The sequence below is a fragment of the Hypanus sabinus genome, chromosome 3 (assembly GCF_030144855.1).
Source record: "Hypanus sabinus isolate sHypSab1 chromosome 3, sHypSab1.hap1, whole genome shotgun sequence".
In the NCBI taxonomy this organism is placed as follows: Eukaryota; Metazoa; Chordata; class Chondrichthyes; order Myliobatiformes; family Dasyatidae; genus Hypanus; species Hypanus sabinus.
Genome location: NC_082708.1, coordinates 148,209,415 through 148,228,923, shown reverse-complemented (window position 1 = coordinate 148,228,923; position 19,509 = coordinate 148,209,415). Strand labels below are relative to the sequence as shown.

General features: G+C 38.3%; 1 protein-coding gene across 4 annotated transcripts in view; it reads left to right on the top strand.

Moving 5' to 3' along the window:
- nrg1 (neuregulin 1) overlaps positions 1-19,509 on the top strand; it is a 192,042-nt gene that overhangs the window by 156,910 nt on the left and 15,623 nt on the right. For 3 of the 4 annotated variants that reach the window (XM_059965359.1, XM_059965357.1, XM_059965360.1), the window contains 2 exons: positions 604-671; positions 18,254-18,356. In XM_059965359.1, the coding sequence (XP_059821342.1) occupies positions 604-671; positions 18,254-18,356 (171 nt within the window). Of the gene's footprint in view, positions 1-603; positions 672-1,487; positions 1,547-18,253; positions 18,357-19,509 lie in introns of all 4 variants that reach the window. The other variant, XM_059965358.1, reaches the window with a different exon arrangement.

Here is a 19,509-nt window from a genome sequence, read left to right as displayed (position 1 = left end):
TGACCCAACCAAACAAATATTTATTCAGTAACAATGTGGCTATTAAATTTGTGGTGACAGATAGAACTCAAATCACTGATTCCTCATGAGAATAAACAATAACCAAGCATTGTGGAATGGTCTGTCATTAACTTTAAAATTTATACCTTATGATTTTCTTTACTATCGAGTTAAAATTAAGTTCAAAACCTTAGAGTAGTTATTGGAGAATTACAGAGATAAGTTAAAACTAACAGATGAGATAATCCTGCATTGTACATTGCTCATTACTCATTTATGTTGAAAAGCTTTTTGAAGGATTAGAAATTTAAACTTCCTGATAAACTATGAAGTTCTATCTGTATATGTGAACAGTGATACCTGAGTGGTAATGGTATTGTGCTTCTATTTATAAATTGACAAATAACTTCATGAAAATCGCCATGATCTTCAAAGGGGAGGCAGTCAAGCTGAAAGGGTAATAATTACCCAATGGATTCTTGCAGATTTCAAACTGCCTGATTTCACCAAGTAACTCTCCTTGGTATTGTCGCTTTTAACCATGTGCATAGAGCTGACAAGTGTATTTGTTCTGTTTGTTTATGTCCCATTTCTACCCTCCAGGTGTGATCGTGGATTCACTGGAGAAAGATGTGCAGAGACTGTACCCATGAGGGTCTTTATCCCTGAACGTATGTGAAGATATAATCATGTCTGGGTTTTTATTCTCTCCCCTACAGCTCAGAAAAAAAAATCCTTGGTGTTGTCACTGATATGAAATAAAGATGCAATAAAATCATTTGGGCAATTTCTGAAAATATGACCAAGCATGCCACAACCGTGTACTTGCTGACTGTTTTCTTAAAGCTGATTTTTTTTGCACAGTGTCTTTCACTTTGAGAAACAGTGCAGCAGAGACTCAGTTGCCTGGTAACCCTGGGTTGAGTTCACAGCCATTGAGATACTCCCTCTGTATTGGCAGTTAATGGTCCAAAACATTTACAAACAATTCACAGAATTATAGGCTTTCTTTTGTCATGATGTAAAATGCCCGTTGTGTATCATGTGATTAACGTAAAAAATATCCAAGCACATTTCAAAAGCTGGAAGTTATTTCTAAATTTGTAAATATATAATTTCCAACCTGCAAATTGAACAAATGGAAGTATAAAACATTTACAAAAATCTTCAGAACAAGTGAAGATTTTTTAATGTTTAATGTCCCCTTGTGTAAACAGGCTGTCTTATTTAATTTTGATTTGATTCTGATAAACATCTCCAGATAAATTCAAGAAATGGATTTTCATGGCTTGTGAGTGAACCCACGAAATAATTTTTTGTTTTGGTTGTGTTGCAATGGCAATTATTGAATTTGGTTGGGGTGATCATTTACAGATAAGCAATGACCACACCAAGGTGATAAGGCCTTGTGCCATCAATGGCTCTATCCTGACAATTACTTATCTTTTCTTTCCTCTCTTTCTCTCTCATTTTATTTGTCTTGTCAGGTGTCCAAATGAGTTTACTGGTGATCGCTGCCAAAACTACGTAATGGCCAGTTTCTACAGTACGTCCACTTCTGTCTCACCCTGATTTGAAGCATGCTTAGTCACACTGTTGATTCCTGCTATTGGTGTTGCTGCTAATGCTGTCAGTGTGGTTGTGTTACTGCTGCTGCTATTTCCCCTTAATCCCAAATTTTCATCTTCACTTGGATGGTATCCCTTTACCAGGAAGAGAAGGAAAAGACACAGACTGAAGGACAACAGCGGGCCATGGAACCAAACACAGGAGTTACAAGCGAGTGGCTAGCGTAGGGTTGGTCAGTAGTTGCAGAGGTGGAAGAGAGAGGCTGACAGTGAGCCAGTGGGAGGTCAATTGAGGGTTGCAAGATGTTAATGTTCTGTAATGAGGGCAGTCCACTGGTGTGGCATTCAGGCTCAGAAGAATCGTAGAACATTATCAAGAAGAAACGAGGCCATGTTTAGCCAAAAGCAATAGCAATTGATGACCATTCTCAGAGATGCTTCCTGGTATAGTCAGTGATATTTGAAAAGATTAGAGTTACAGGTCAGGTAAATGTGGTAAGAGAGGGACAGCTAGTAGAGTTCAGTAATATAAAAGCCTAATCTAATGAAGTTCAAGGCAATCATGATAGGAAATCATGTGTAGTTCTTTGGAAGGTATTTGAGAACACTCAAAAGTCAAAGGTTTTGTATTGTCAATATATGTATGTACAATACAACTCTGATATTCATCTTCTCCAGATAGCCATGAAATAGAGAAAAGAGAGAAGCCATCAACTCCCTTCCCGCGTTTAAAAGAAAAAGAAACAAAACTCGCAAACCCCAACACAACCCCCCACAAACCTCCATCACATAAGAAGCTAACAGATCACCAATATGGAAAACGGTAGCTGTAACATCATACCCCAAACCCCCAACTGCCTCGCTCGCAAAATGAACTGTGACAGTAAGGTCAAACCCTAAGCCCCTCACAAAATAACCAGGACAAAAGCATTAAACCCCCACCACCCTCTCTCATACACAAAAGCTAACAGATTGCCCACGCAGAAAAACCAATAAGAGCATCAGACGCCAAATCCCCAACCCCTCCCTTGCACAAAAACTAAGATATCCCCCACACGAGACCCAACCCACCAATCAGCAACAAGAAAGGAAACACAGAAAACTGAAGGGGAGCAATATAAACTCCAGTCCAATAATCACATGAATCTTAGAATTTTGAAAACATCCTCCTTGGCAAAGATGTTCTATTTTAGCTGAGATCCCTTTGACCAATATCATTTACTGTTTGCCTGATCATTCAGTGCTCTTTCAACATCTTTGTGTTGGCATAGCAAAAGTGATATTAAATTTTCCAGATGTTTTGGTCTCATCTGGTGATTCTTGCTATTCAATTCACCATTCTATTATCATTGCCAAAAGTAACCCTTGAGATTTATCTGGTGAGGTTACATACTCATCCCATAAACTGTGCTGTCTTTTAATCTCAGCCTGTATTTAGTTCTTCCTTTATGTCACTTGTGAAGTTTTTGGGTAGACAACACCTTTCATCAGTAGTGGATGTTCTTTAGACCACTGGCAAATGAACAGAGGACACTCGAAGATGAAGTGCCCAATTATTTGCACACAACTGTTTATCTCTTTCTCCAATTTGAATGTCATTTGGCTGCCACTCTAATGACTTATTCTGAAATGATTCCATGTACCCCAGTTTCAAGTCAAGTCAAGTCACTTTTTTTGTCATTTTGACCATAACTGCTATGTACAGTACATGGAAAAATGAGACAACATTTTTCAGGACCATGGTGTTACATGATACAGTACAAAAACTAGACTGAACTACATAAAAAAACACAGAGACAACAACATGTACAAAAACAAAATCTCTGACATAAACAAAATCCAGTGCTTTCCTAATAGACTTGGTGACACTAGTAAGTTCCTTGCATTGGAGGTTTTCCATAATACTCCCTATTGTATCATAGTATTAATTATTTTTTTTGGGGGGATGTGGATATTCCTGGTGAAATCATTGTTTTTTTGACATTCCACAACTTGATGGAAAAGGTGATTATGATCACCTTCTTCATCCAGTGCAGTATTTCTGGTGATGGTTCCCTAGGTATTGTTGGAAGAGCAAGTTTCAGCAATCAGATCCAGTGATGATGAAAGAACGCTACGTTAGTTCCTGCCATGATCTTTTGACTGCTTAGTCCTGGGTAAATTGGTATGTAATTTATTATATTGGTTTATTATTGTCAAATGTACCAAGGTGTTGTGTGAAACTTTGTTTTGCGCACCATCCATAAAGATTTTTTCATCACATCGATACAGTGAGGGTGGCTGCTTCACAAGGAAAGGACATTGACAGGGTGCTGTTTTGTATGATTCTCAGTACTTATTAGAAGTAGGAGAAGGTAGCAATGGGGAGGTTTACTCTCTACTCTGTGGCACACATCAGAAAGCAAAGGACTGTGGTATTGAAGGTGCACAGGGAATGGAAAACCATAGTTAAAGCACAGACAAAAATGTCTGTAAATACAATGGTATTAAATAGTAATGGCATGATAAATGGCCTTCCTCTGTACCATCAACACAGCAACATAGCTCAGGATTTGTGACTCTCCGTGTAGCAAACACAATGATGACTGATGGACTGATGAAAGACCATTTTCTGCGACATTATAAATCACCTCGGGGCCTCTTGTTTAGCGTTAGCTCAATCAATAAAAAGCCAAACATGCGTTTGAGGAAAGTGTAGTATATACTACACTGGGGAACTGTAGGGATCAAAGAGAAGAATGATGTGTTTGTGACAGTGTGCTTTGTCACCATCACAGTCTGCAGTTAAGGGCTGGAGTCCTACTGGGGCAAGTTACAATGAAAAGCTGAAAGAAGGGAACTGGAAAGGAAGGCAATGATGTGATCCTTTCAAGTTATTGTTGCAATTGTGAATCATTATAGATTGAAAGGACAAAAGTTAAGTAAGAATAGGACGTTAACATGGTGAATCTTGGAAATGCCAAAGCAGGATTAATTATTTGAGTACAAGTTTGATGGTAAATGAATGGCTACGACTTGCCCATGCAATGACACTGTTCACAGCACTGATACACAGTTACCTATTATCGTTCATCAAGAAATGACCATAAAAATCCCAGATTTCAATAAAAACCCATATGATATATGCTTCCATCCCTCAGACATGGAGCCCGGCTGGTATGTATTCCCAGTCCTGTATACTATACCCGATTCTGATTTCATTTGAAGGAAGCTACGGATGCACAAAGTATGTAATATTTGCAAGGACACTGTAGTCGAGGATCAACAGGGACAGAGAGTGAAATGAAAAATAAATAAGGAAATGTCATGCAGTGTAACCAGAGACCACAAATGAATCCACATGGAAGGACTCCGTCACACCTCTTCCATGGAGGATAGTCTCCATTAGTTTTCTGCCAGATCCTTTCTTGTACAAGTATAATCCCCAATGTGGCCTCTATGTCGTTGCATAGTAAGTAGACAAAAAGCATCCTTTAGCTTGTTTTTCCTTTCCCCTGGTAGTGGAAAGGTGACAGCTATCAAAAGCAAGGTACTGTAACAAAACAGAAGAAGAAAAATTGTAAGAATCTAATGGAGTCATACATTCATAGGCATACAGCTTGGATGCAGGTGCTTCAGCCCCAATGGGGCACGCCAACCAAGCTCGCATCATTTACCCACATTTAGAGCATATCCTTCTGAACCTTTCCTACCCATATATCTATCCAAATACCTGTTGAATGTTGTTAAGTGTACCTGCCTCAACCACTTCCTCTGGCAACTCGTTCCATATACTTACCACCCATTGGATGAAAAAGTGCCTCTATTAAATCTCTTCCCTCTCACCTTAAACCTATGCCCTCAAATCCTTGATTCCTTGACTCCCCAGTCCTGGTAAAAAGTCTATGCCCTTCATCATTTTATACATGTATATAAGACCACCCTTCATTCCTCTACACTCCAATGAAAACAGTACCAACCTGCTCATCCTTTCTCCATAACACTGTCCTCTGAATCCTGGCAATATCCTTGTAAAGCTCTTACACACCCTTTTGAGCTAATTCTAATAGGATTGTACAATGATTACAACTCAGGAGTCCATTCAGCCCTTCATATCCAGCATCACACTAGTTCTACACATTAGCTCTTCTCTGTGGCTTTACAACCATTGACATCTACTTACCCAACCCTCTCTTGAAGGCCACTTGGAACCTACTTTCACAACATCTACAAGCAGTACATTCCAGATTTCAGCCACTTGACAAAAATAGTCTCGTGTCACTCTTAATGCTCTTCTCCTTTAGACAAATCACCTTATTAGAAGTTTCCTGAAGTAAAATAGTTTGCAGTTTGGATTGTTGGAGCTGACATTAGAGGAAGTAGGAAGCCAACCCAACGAAGTAGAAAGCAAAACCAAGGAAAGAAACTAAAAGGAATGCAAACTAGACAGTGGTCTAATCCTATTGAGTGCTGTGAGAAATGAAGGGTTTTTCATTACTATACAGTGATAGGCTGATTCGTTATAGAGGCTCAGAACAGTATATATATACAGTGTTGGATTTTTATTTCCAACTTTTTTTTAACAACGACTTGAAAAGAAATGAAGAAAAAAATGAAACAAAAATGGCTAAGTGGGAAGTAGAGGTAATGTGCAGTCTTCTTCTGCAATGTCCAGGACATATTATAAAAGGAATATTGGAGAAACAGTTATTTGGAATAGGTGGATTGTCTTTTGAGGAAAGGGTAGACTGGTGAAACTTGTATCTGCTGGAATTTAGAAGAGGGAGGGATGACTTGAGTGGAACCCAAAGATCCCTAGGAGCCTAGACAGGGTGGATGGGAGAGAATGTCTCCTCTTGTGGGATAATCTACAATTAGGTGTCAATGTTTTAATATATTGATGTCCCACTGTGTGGGACAGGCATTACTTTTGCTGCTGAACATATTGTATTAGAGCAAGACACAATTTTATAAAATCTTCATGAGCTTATTCCCATCCAACCATTTCCCTAAAGATGCCACACTGCTTCAGAAGATACCATTATTAAAATATATTAACCCTGCAATGATTCCACTTCCTCAACATTGACACAAGATTGCTGATCTCTTAGGTATTAAAATCTTCACAGAACTACAGATAATGCAGCACAAAATCATTGGATTCCATAAATTCCCTCTTTTTTTCTCTTTGCTAATTTCGCACCAAAACACCTTTCTGTATGTTTCTGACACCCTTTGCTACTACAGTGGTTCTAATTCCTTTCTAGAGACTTGCTCCTAAAACCCTTTGCTTTCCCATCACGTCCAAACCCAATCTCCTGCACACCTATGAGAAAGAGATAGACCTTTGTGCCTTCAATAATATCATGGCTCATATGGTTGCAACTTCAACTCTGCATTTCATTCCATCTGTGGCAACATTACACTCCATGCTTATTGAGAATATATGCATCACCTGTCTTAAAAATATTCAAAGACACTAGCTCAAAGGTCATCATTGGTGAGGGAAGGTTTTTTATTATGGATTTATTCAATTAACCGAATATAAGTGTCCCAATGCAGAGTTGAGATTTGAGTTTATTTTTCTCCAGATCATTCACACTACTATCTGGTTATTTATGCAGTTGTATAACCACTCTACTAGCGCAACAGTTTAGGTTGCCATAAAATCATGTTGTCCTTCAAGGAGGCAAAATCCATTGCCTTGTAGTCATGTGGCCCAGAAATAAGACCATAAGACAAAATCCATTGCCTTGTAGTCATGTGGCCCAGAAATAAGACCATAAGACAAAATGATATAGGAGCAGAATTAGGCCAATTGTCCCATTGAGTCTGCTCCGCCATTTCATCGTGACTGATCCAATTTTCCTCTCGGCTCCGATCTCCTAGCCTCTCCCCATACCCCTTCGTGCTCTGACCAGTCAAGAATCTATCAACATCTGCCTTGAAGACTTGGTCTCCACAGCTTCCTGTGGCAATGAATTTCACAGATTTGCCACTCTCTGGCTAAAGAAATTCCTCCTCATCTGCGTTCTAAAAGGACTCTCCTCTATTCTGAGCATATGTCCTCTGGTCTTAGACTCTCTCACCATAGGAAACATATTCTCCGCATCCATTCTATCAAGGCCCTTCACCATTTGATAGGATTCAATTAAGTCACCCCTCATTCTTCTGAATTCCAGTGAATACAGACCCAGAGCCATCAAATGCTCTTCATATGACATGCCGTTCAATCCTGGAATAATTTTTATGAAATTTCTTCAGTCTCAACACATCGTTTCTTAGATATGGGGCCCAAAGCTACTCACAATACTCCAAGTGAGACCTCACCAGTGCTTTATAAAGTCTCAAAATTACGTCCTTGCTTTTATATTCTAGACCTGTTGAAATGAATGCTACAATTGCATTTGCCTTCCTCTCCACAGGCTCAACCTGTAAGTTAACCTTTAGGGAATCTTGCACAAGGATGCCCAAGTCCCTTTTGTGCATCAGTTTTTTTGTATTTTCTCTCCATTTAGAAAATAGTCTACCCTTTTATTTCTTCTACCAAAGTGCATGACCATACACTTCACAACACTATATTCCATCTTCCACTTTTTTGTCCATTTTCCTCATCTGTCTTAAGTCCTTCTATGCCCCCTCTACTTCCTTAAAACTACCTTCCCCTCCACATATCTTCATATCATCTGTAAGCTTTGCAACAAAGCCATCAATTGGATCATCCAAATCATTAATATATTACGCAAAAAGAAGCAGTTCCAACACCAACCCCTGTGGAACACCACTAGTCACTAGTTAGGAGTTAGGTTTACTCCTAACTGCCCTGCCAAAGAGCCAATCAGTCTTTTCAGTACAAAGGAGACTGCACATTAAATACTGTCCACTAGTGTTCACTTCCTGCAGTTAAATGAAAAAGCAATGAATTTATTGGCTGAAGGGCATGTGAATTGGCTGCTTGATAGAAAGGAAACAACAATCACAGGGAGATCTCTTATTTCCTGCTGCTGCAGAAATCATAACACTTCAATAGTCAATACTTTTCATTGTGTTGTGGAGATCATATAGAGGAAGAGTCCTGGAGAATCTTGGAATTATAATGCATGGAAGCAGTCCTTTTGACCCATCTTGTCCATGCTGACCAAGTTATCTTCTTCAGATAATCAATTGCCTTTGCCTGAATTTAGCCTCTGTCCCTCTAAACCCTTCTTTCTCTAAACAGATGCAAATGTCTTTTAGGCATGTAATTGTACCCACCTTAACCATTTCATTTACAATTTGTTCCATTTACTCACCAGCCTCTAGGCAAAGAATTCCCCCCCCCCCAGACCATTTTAAATCCTCCTCCTTTCATACTGGGAATCCAAATATCAAGAAGACCTGCTGGTCCTGGCACAGAAATTTGAAGGAAGGGTATTGTGAAACACTGATTTTTGCACCAGATAGACAAACACCATTCAATGCAAATCTAATTACACCCTGGTCTCCCAATGGAGAGATCTTAGCTTTCTTTTTGGAAAATAAGGCACAGATCTACAGCAGTGTTCCAACAGTAGCAGACTTGGCAGCTTAATCAAGAACTGAGAAATACAAGCAATGCAGGAGAATAGGCAGTGTTTTGACAGTTTAAAGAAAAGCAGGCTGCCTTATGGCGTGATTTATTGTAATGATATTTTATTGTTTAGATTAGCAGAGAGACAAATTGTGAAGTAATGGACAAAGTATCCCTTATCAGGACTTTAAAATGGATCCCACTGATCGAGACTGATGTGTCCTTGTCCGATTTGAGCATGCCACCTGGAATAGGAGAAGAATATCATTTATTTAAAGTGATGCCTTTGCCAATCAGACATCTGAAATGCTTTTGTAAGATTTATACTCCTAAAAGCTCAGGCCATTTAGAACAATGGACTCAGCATGGTCCAGAGGAATGAAAGAGATAAAGCTTTCAGGATGACAACACCTATGGAATTGCCCCTCTGTGCAAATGATATAGGAGAACAAGGGGCAGTGGGGATTGGCGTGGAGAGGCAGAGCAGGCAATACAAAGTCAAATAGAGAGCATAGAAGCTCTGGGACAAGGAGGAGTAAGAATAATGGCAAGATGGAGGGAGGAGGGGAAGGTAAAGAGAAAAAATGAGGGAACTTGAGGTACGGGGATTAAAAATGGGCAAAAGAGGAAAGAGAAACAGTTTTTAAAAAATCAAAATACAGTGATCTGTTGACAACATGAAGTGAGACAACTTCGAAGCATCCACCCACTCCAAACCAATGTCCCTACTCAGATGAACAGATGCCTCCTTCCTTGTGGAAATCATTTAGGAAAATCAGTACTCTCATTTAGCAGTGACATTCCCAATTCCCAATTATATTTTAGATCCTCCACTATCTCGTGAAATTGCAGCTACATCAGAGGTTAGCAGTTTACAAAGGATTGCTTGATACTTAATTGCTTTGGATTATGGAGGTGCAGGAGACAAAGAGAGTAATATTTTTCCAATGGTTGGTCTCTCAGATTAATGCCAAGTTGCCCCTTCAAAGTGAAACTACATTACTGGATCAAAAAAAGGCCTTTGATTTTTGTCCCATACACTGTGAGCTGCAAAAGAACTGAATTACTTTTAGCTTGTTCACGGGATATAGGCATTCTTGGCCAGGCTGGAATTTTACCACCCATTCCAGATTGTCTCGTTGAAGGCAAACTTCCTTCTCAATTGTTGTTGAGATGGTGCCTCTATTTTTGTCAGGTAGAAGATCCTAGCATTTAAAATGGAAAACAAAGTTCACTGAGCAGCAGACAGACTGGTATCTGACTAATGCCTGAGGAAGCATTAGAGATGCTGATAGTGCCATGGAGGAAGCAACAGCTCAGACATGTCGCTTCTGATAGCACAAAACTGCAGCTCCAACCTTCCTGAAGGACTCATGGACAAAATGCTGTGTTACTCTGACACAACCCAAGGCAATATCCATTCCACAGAGTGCCCAAAGAATGTGTTATTACAAAAAACAAAGGGAAGAGGATATGATAACAGCTCACTAGTATCAGCCAAACGCCACTGATAATTCCAAAAATGCACATTCCAGAGCTCCAATTCTGTATTTATTTGTTTTCTAAACAAACTCTTTTAACAGATAAAGTGTAGGCCCATTTGTTTTTGATGGACATTTGCGGGAATTGATTCAGAGCTCTTGATGGTCATCAAACACAACATTCCTTTTTAGATAAGAAAGTTTTAAAATCAGCACTTCACTCCTAAAATGTGTCCTGATCTAACGTGGCTACAATGCATCTGCAGCAACCTCTTGCTGCTTAAATGCTTTCAAAAACTATGATGTCCAGACCAGCATTAACAACTGTTTTTGCCATCTTGTCACACTGTAATCATATGCTTCCACCACTGCAGACACTGTAGCACCTCTGCCATTGGGAGTATGCCATTCTAGAATCCAAAAGCTGCTGACAAGTGAAATGCCAACATAAGATGTTAGAAGTACTCAACAGATTAGGCAGCATCTGTAAAAAAGAGACAGAGTTAATATTTCAGGTCAGTAACCTTTTTCAGGTTAATGACCTGAAAATTTAACATTCTCTCTCCACAGATGCTACCTGACCTGCTAAGTACTTCTTGCATTTTTTGTTTGTACGTCCTTGTAGGGGAAAGAGTTTAGATGGACACTTCCCCATTGTAAATGTGGACATAGCAATATAAAATGGCAAAATTAAAATAAGGACAGTATTATGTTGCAGTCTATTCACTTATTGCCCTTACACTCAGCTGCCATTCATCTGAAGGCTTTACATGGCCTAGACTTCCTGTGAAGATTGCCAAATGGACTGAATTTCAATACAATTCACAATCTCTCCACCATTCACATATTAAAATGATAATTAACAGTAACGACATTGTGCTGTAAGGTGCAGAGAAAACTATTGTCCATAAGAATAGGGTGTTTAGATTCTAGTGATAATGGCTTTAAAATCTCCTTCCCCGGTTAAATACGTATATATCTCAATGGATTTTTAGACAATGTTAAATAAGAATTGGAATGCTCCCATTAGTTTGCTAAATTCTGGACATGTTCTGCTCCCTTTGTCATGTTTAGGATTACTCTGCTGGCTAAACTAATGTTTGATAGTGAGAATTTTAAACTTGTTTGCCGTAATTTTTTTTAAAAAAGTTGTACTCAGACAGTATCACTCTCAAGTGCTAAGCATCATTATTCCCATATTGTGTTCCTCCTTCAGTTAGAAAGCCAGTTTCTCACTGTTTACAGCATTGAAAATATTTTAAGTGGTAGCCTGACAATAACCAGACAACTTTAATAGCTGTAGTCAGATCTGTAATGCAACAGTCTGCATCCTTAAGTTGGTTGAGTGATGAAGCTTGGTGGGGTGCAGTGGGAGATTTAGGTGCCTGCGGATTATGATGCATGTTGAAGCTATAAGTTCCTGTTTTGTGTGCATGCATCTTTAATGTTGTGGTTTTCATTCCAATGTTTGTATAAGTACATGTTTCTTCTTATTTTCTCTTGATTGTAGTTTCACCTAATATTGATTTAAGTGTAAATTTGCAATATGATTGTAACAGTCTGCACACTTGAGCATGTCTACTGTTTGAACTCTTGCTTTGTTTCTCTCTTCCAACACATCTAATGTATGGAATTAGCAGTGCTCATACAAGACTGTGTACTGATTTCCAGTGAGGAAAACAAGGGCAAATCCAGCAAATTATCCCTCCAGTCAGAAATTAGAAGAAATTTATAATTTATTTGTGATATTGTGTCAGTGTATTATTTGTATTTAAAGAAAATTTATTCCAAATTTATAAATTTTAAATTAAAAATAGTTTGTGAAGGCTTACATGATGCCTTTTTGAAGCTGTGTGAAGTTAGATAGTGTTTGAAATGCAGAAATTCTGAAATTAAAAATCTGTTTGGCTTCTGTAAGACAATTTCCAACTTTCAAACTGGAACAGAAGGCACTTTTTGATTTCAAAACAACATTTTCTGATATACCTCCTAGAGAGAAATGTCTTGCTGTGCCTGGCTTTACCTGATTGTAACTCTTATTTATTTAAAATGTTCCTGTTTTTGAGAACCCCAGCATAAATAATGCATCTTTTAAAAAGACTGTTTACTATGCCTGAACATAGTCTGACATAGGGCTGGTAAAGTATGTTGTCACCTTCATGTAAATCACTAAAGGCATCATTTAACCTCACAACTTGAAAAAAAATCACCAAGATGTCTGCTAAACAAAAGGTTGATTTCACCGGAGTATCCCACTAAGTTTTTTTGTAATGTTACCAAAATGGTCTTAAGTAATTTTCTCACTAGTAATTAAATTATCTTGTATATTTTAAACCTGTAGTTTGCACCCCAACTATTTTATGGATCTGTTATTTATTGTTAAGAATATGCACGTTACAGAACAGCAAAGCAGCTTATGTGAGCACTGTTTCCTCTGGAATGTGGCCACTCATCATTGTCTCTGGTTTGCAAACACAGGCTAATCATGTTATTTGTGTGATTTTTCCCCCAGTATGTTGAACTGCTCTTCTCTGAAACTTTTTCTCTCTTGTTTTTACCTTTCCTTTTTGTCAACTTTCTGCATTGGCAGAGCATCTTGGAATTGAATTTATGGGTATGGACAAATCATTCCTTTTAATCTGCAGAATAGAGCCTGACACCTATGATCTTCCTCTGATTCCTAACTCAGTCTCTCCTCCTCCCTGCTGACACCCCTCCCCACCCCCCTTGCTCTTGTTGCTTTTGGAAGGGATGATCCAGCCATAACAGCCTGTCTGCCACGGTTCCACACTTTTTGCGGCTAGCACATAGGAAACAGACCATGCGCCTCACCCAAGCTGCAGCCAGAGAACTTGATGTGTAGTTTGGAGAAGACCGACCTGCTCATCTCTAGGCTGCTCCTCCATTCACACAACATTTTGCTCGATCTGAAATTGAATTTTGTTTCTCACACTTGGTGTCATGAGCCTTTTATCATTTTCTTGAAAGCTGTTCAAACTGCTCAAAACAGCTGTCATTAAAACAATTCATTGATTGTCTAATAAGTGCACATGATAGCATAGGACAAACAATCTAATACTTCCAATCACTAGATAAAGATAAGATGAATGAAAAGAAATAGCCTGTACAGGTATTAGATTATTTCTCCCTTGATTAAGCCACGGTAAAATATTTTCACAGTCAGTCTACATAATATTTTTGCCATTTAGTTCTTAAGTCTCATTTCTCAAGCATCACAATGACTGGAATAAACTGTCCAAACTGGTGATGCAAAGTCAATTTAGGGTCGATATTAAAATTTAAATATAAATCTCAGTAGCCTTCAATCTAACACAGCATCTGTTTCAGAGAAGTCAAAAGAGGTGTCCAGACTTGCCTAATATATAGCTGATTTTTAAAACTCCTTTTTCCTACTTTGGGAGAAAGCTTCCTACATCTTCAACTCTTTGAAGCTTAGCTGCTATTTCTAATGTTTAAAAAGTGAATAAACAAGCTGAAGGCCTCAAGATCGAAGAGTGGAACTTGTGAGGGTACAACATTCCTACAATAATATACTATAAATGTATATCAACTCAATTTATAGGGGGTGATAAGTATTTCTGCCAAAGGTTAATGATATTTGTGACGGCAAGCTGTGAAAATGGAAAACTATCTTTACTAGCGGGATTCTTGAGACAGAGGGTGTTAAGTGTTCAACTATTTATCTATGGTTGGCCAAACGACTGCTGCTCTGGAGAATACAAAAAGGTTGCTCCTTCCCACCTCCTCCCCTTCCAACCCCACTTCCCCTGTTTAATTGCAAGTTAAAATATCTATTGCTTGCTTAAGCTAATGGCCACTTATTTGGGCCAAATTGAAACCACTTTAAAAATAAAACTGTCTTGCATTTAAAATTGTTCTCACCATGGTCACTGTATGATCTTGATGTCCTGTGAATTTGTTATGTTATTCAGGGCTATGGTTATCCCCTTGTAATTTCTCTCTGGATTTCCATTTGATTGTCAAGGGAGGAACATTGTGTTCCCACTTTTCTGGCCTTGAATATCACTGGTGGATTAGTGTAGATGCACAGGATAAGGCCATTTTCCCAACAACTCCAAACCATCTGCAGCCACAGATAATGAAAAAATAATGAGTGATATTGACTAAATCCCCTTATGCTTGGAGCTCTAAGTTGCAGTAATTGTACAATAAATTGTGTTTTAATTGAAGACATTTTCAATGCAAACTTAGACCTGCAAGTTAAATTAATTCTCTCCTCCCCCACAGGTTCATAATTGGGGAAGACGAAGTTGGGCTGGGGTTGTTGGGCCAGGACAAATTTTTCTGTAGCATCAGAGTTTGAAAGGAGGTATTCACTCAACGGCCTAATGGGATCTATTGAGATCTGAATTGTTTCTAACAGGAAAGTAGTTGTGAAAGGTGAAATTCTAAGAATAAGTAACATAATTAAGAAGGAGGTAGGAAAATGCACACCCACTTAAAACATGTTTCATAAATATACAGGACTCGTGTACTAATGAGAAAATCAACCACATTTGTCTCAACCAATCTCTTATTATCCACAGCCATCTCAGAGTCTGAATGCTAGGAAAGGGAGCAAACAGATAAATAATTATTATAATCTGAGCTCTAATCCATAGAAGCATGGGAAAACGAAGTACATTACTTAGTGCATGAGCTTTTTACTATTCAAATTAGACTAATCTGAAGCTTCACTTCATCTGTGAGCCATTAGCCTAAATCCTCTTAAAACCTTTTGTTAGCAATACTCCATCAATTTTAAATTCATAATTAATAATTGGCCAAGTAATGCAGAAGAGAATTACAATCATTCTCCAGTGCACAGAAGTGTTTCCTATCTAAAGTTTCTCTAATTTTTGATCATAACTCTAGTACCAGTTTCTTAAACTAGGTTTTCAGATTCATATTCAGGTTATGATTTCGATTCCAATTTGTATACCAACTGTATATTGAAACATACAACCCCCATCCCCCAAACCATTTTACAAACTTATAAAAGAACCAAGCCTGAGCCACAATCTTGACAGAGACTGCAGCTCAGTGCCATCTTGACCCTATATCTGCTCTCTTAAATTCCTCCTAATACTAATCAACCTCGATCAAGTCACCCCTTAACCTTTGAAAATCCAAGAAGTACCATTCTAGTTTGTGTAGTCTCACCCTATTGTTAGAGTCCGGGAATCATTCTGGTAAATTTATGCTGCACGCAGTTGAATTCAAATGTAATTGTTCTCATTTTTATCTTTGTTATATTTTTTTTATCATTTCAAAAGTACCAAGTAAGTCGTGATTAAATTTTGTGCTGGTTCAGTCAGTCGGTGGTTATGTAGTGTGGGACATCCCTTCACACTTTGCTTCAATCACTGTCTTTCCCAGGTATTTCTCTATTTTGTTTTCCTCTATCAAGCATGCTATACCAGACCTACAGTTGACTTTCTAACCTGAAACTACTGTTTATGTTAAAATTTCTACTACTCTGTAATCCTCTTCATTGTTCATTCTTTTAAACATTGCTCGCTGTTTTGGCGAGTCTAGGTTTCCTAAATTATTCCAGTTGAATTGATGTTTGGTCTTGTATGGGCTTGGTGTTGATCCATCTGTTGTGATTGTCCTATGTTGTTATTGTAAATAGCAGAATGGCTATTGGGCAGCCAGACAGGAAATAGGTACAAGGCATGTTAATAATGTAAACACAGACACAGCCAGCTGTTGAGATAACATTTTCCTTTGTATTTATAAAAATCATGCAGAATTTGAAGTCTTTGCACTATACTTGAACTCTCTTAAATTTTTCTGCGTATTATGAATTTTAATGATGATTCTATGATGATTCGTCCAGTATCATATATTTTACTTTCTATTGCTTTATCCCCTAATTATATATCTCTTGTCACAAACAAATGCAGAATATATTTGCCTAATCCCAGAAGTTAATGTTATATACACAAGGAATTAAATGGTCTCTTCATTGCAAAGGATACACCTCCCTTGTATTAAAGTCCAAAACCACCTGCCAGTATATCCCACCATTAAGCTTGAACTTTGACAGATACCTTTGATTTGATAAGACCGAGCCTCTTATTTCTCACAGTGTGCTATGTTTAACACACACACACATTCTGTGGTTTTAAAAGAAATGTAAAAACAGAAGCAGGATTTGGCCGTTCAGACTTCCAGCCTGTTCTGCCATCCAATACCGTCATAGCTGATCATCTATCAAAACCATATTCCCACAAGCCCACACTTTATTTTGCATCTTTAAAAGTGTCTACCTCCCTCTTAAATATCATCAGTGAGTTGCCCTCCAAGGCCTTTTGTGGTAGTGATTTTATAAGGTCGACCACCCTCAGAATGCATAAATTTCTCTTCATCGTAGTCCTAAATTTTATGCCCTGTATCTTAAGACTATGACCCCTGCTTCTAGAGACCATCTTCACTCCCCTTCTGCCTATCCAGTCTTTCTAGCCTGTTCAGAACTTAGTAAATTTAAGTCCAATCTTCTAAATTCTACTGGATACAAACCTAGTAAACTCGATCTCTCTTCATTCAGCAGTTCAGTCATCTCAAAGATCAGTCTGGTGCAAGAAAAACTTCAGATTTTGCTACAGATTTTTCGTTATGGTTCATTCTTGTAAAGAGAAATCAGGGGGAAAAAATTACAGCTAATTGATAAAGATATCCTGGTCCTGTCAGCTGGCCTCTGTTCTGAAATTTACCTTGAAAATGGTTTACACAGTGATGTTTCTCTGCCAGTGATGTTAACCCAAGTTAAGAGTTTCAGTCACACTGAATGCATCCCAATGAACAATTTCCCTCCAAGGCTTCATGGAAGAAGTGAAGAAGTGGGAACAAACATGTTCAAAATTAGAGCAATTAAACCTCTTTAAACTCGTATGCATTTTATTTAAAAAGGCCAATGAATTGACTACAATTACCTCTAATATGGGATTATGCTGCAGGAAACATCAATGAGTAAGAATCCAGTAATAACTCCAGTGTATTGTAGAGTTGTGAGGCACTTTTTTAATGCACTGCAGGAGTCTGAAAAGGCAAAGCCTGGCTTAGATCATGCTTTTTGTTTTCTTTTAATACTATACTTACGTAGTAGAATTGAATCAATTGGAATTGGGAGTTGTGGCTTAATTGGAAAAGTACACATGGTTTCTGAAAGGACTGTCAGAAGTGATATTTATGACTGAGAATATTGCTATATGTTTACCCATATATGGAAATGCTCATTGTTAAAAGGATGGGTGGGTCTCAAAGTAAAGATGGAACTCATTGTATTTGCATTATTGCATCCCCTTGGCCATTGATGCCTACAGATATCCATGCAGCCACCACATCTATAATTAATAAAAAAAAGGAAGTACACTCAGTTCTGTACTTCTACTTAGACACAGCGTGAATCCAAAGAAACATAAAATGAAACACAAAAGCTTAGCCTAAGCCAGGAGTTGCCTTTTACTCAAAACAAAATGCATTGCGGAGAGTTTCCATTTTGTGCATTGAACTGAGAGCTCAGTGCAGGTGGAAAACGGAAAGTGTGCCAGCAACATCTCCTTGTCAATAGAGTGAAATGATTGCATAACCTTGTGTGCCAAATGGCAAGCCTCAGACTGTGACCTGCTGCCTTCTGTTTCTCTTTGCAGAGGCTGAGGAGCTCTACCAGAAGCGAGTACTGACGATTACAGGGATCTGTATTGCTGTTTTGGTGGTTGGCATCATGTGTGTGGTGGCGTACTGCAAAACAAAGTAATCCAAAGTTTCATCTTCTATCGCAAATCCTGATCAACAGCAAATTGTCTCTTCTCTTATTTTTATTGCCCAGGCAAATTTGCTTTGTAAATATGAGTGACTGCAAATACTCAAACCTGAAGCAACAAGCAATCTTTTGGAGGAACTCAGCAGGTTCTGATGCAAGATTTGATCCCAGAACATGAACAAATTCCTTTCATCCCATAGATGCCTCTTGACCCATTGAATTACTCCAGCAGATACATGTTGTTCAAAATACACATTTTGTTTGAAAATCTGCTTTGTTTAAAATAATCCTTTCCACAATTAATATTTAAAAGTGAAGCATCTTAAATAATTCTCAAGTTGCAAAGGAATGTTTTATCCCATTTGGGTAGGGATTTTTACTAAACTACTGGGGTAAAATATAATATTCATAATTAAAAAGAATATTGGAGTGTAGATGTGATTTGCTTCAGCTGTCAAGATTAAACACAACCCAATATATGGGTGTGGCATATAGATGCTGCCTGACCTGCTGAGTTCCTCCAGCATTTTATGTGTGTTGATATGGATGTAGGTCTCTCTTTCCTTGTTGGAAAGATCTCAAGGAAATGTCTTCAAAAAATCTAAGCTTTTTTTTTACCCTAGCACAAATCCAGAGCTCAGGACCTAGACTCTAATCTTGTATTTATTGATGGTCTTTTACAGACAAGCTGTAATGATGGACAGTGGAGAAAATGCTGATAGAAACATTAATGCTCTGGATTCTATTGTTGGGTTTGTTGGGAACTTTGATGGAGTTAGCTGAAACTAGTTCTTCTGAATATCATCCGCTGATCAAATAATATACAAATGTGCTTTGCACCCAGCTTTGGCAACCTTCTTCCAGAAGAGCATAACATTCAGTAACCCAAGGGGAAATAATCTTGTCTTTGATCACTGGTGTATCTTGTCAATTGTCACTTGTATCCTGTATCCACACTAGATTCCATTAACTAGTGGATGCAAATGATGGGGAGTTGACTAGTATGCAGCAACATGTGTTTGACACTGTAAACGTGAGGGAAAATTCACATCCTTAATGTTTGTTTTAATGAAGAGCAGAAGGTTCAATGAACTAAGCTGAGGAGGCAAACTCTTCAAAAAAAAAACTAGCTGTGACAGAAGC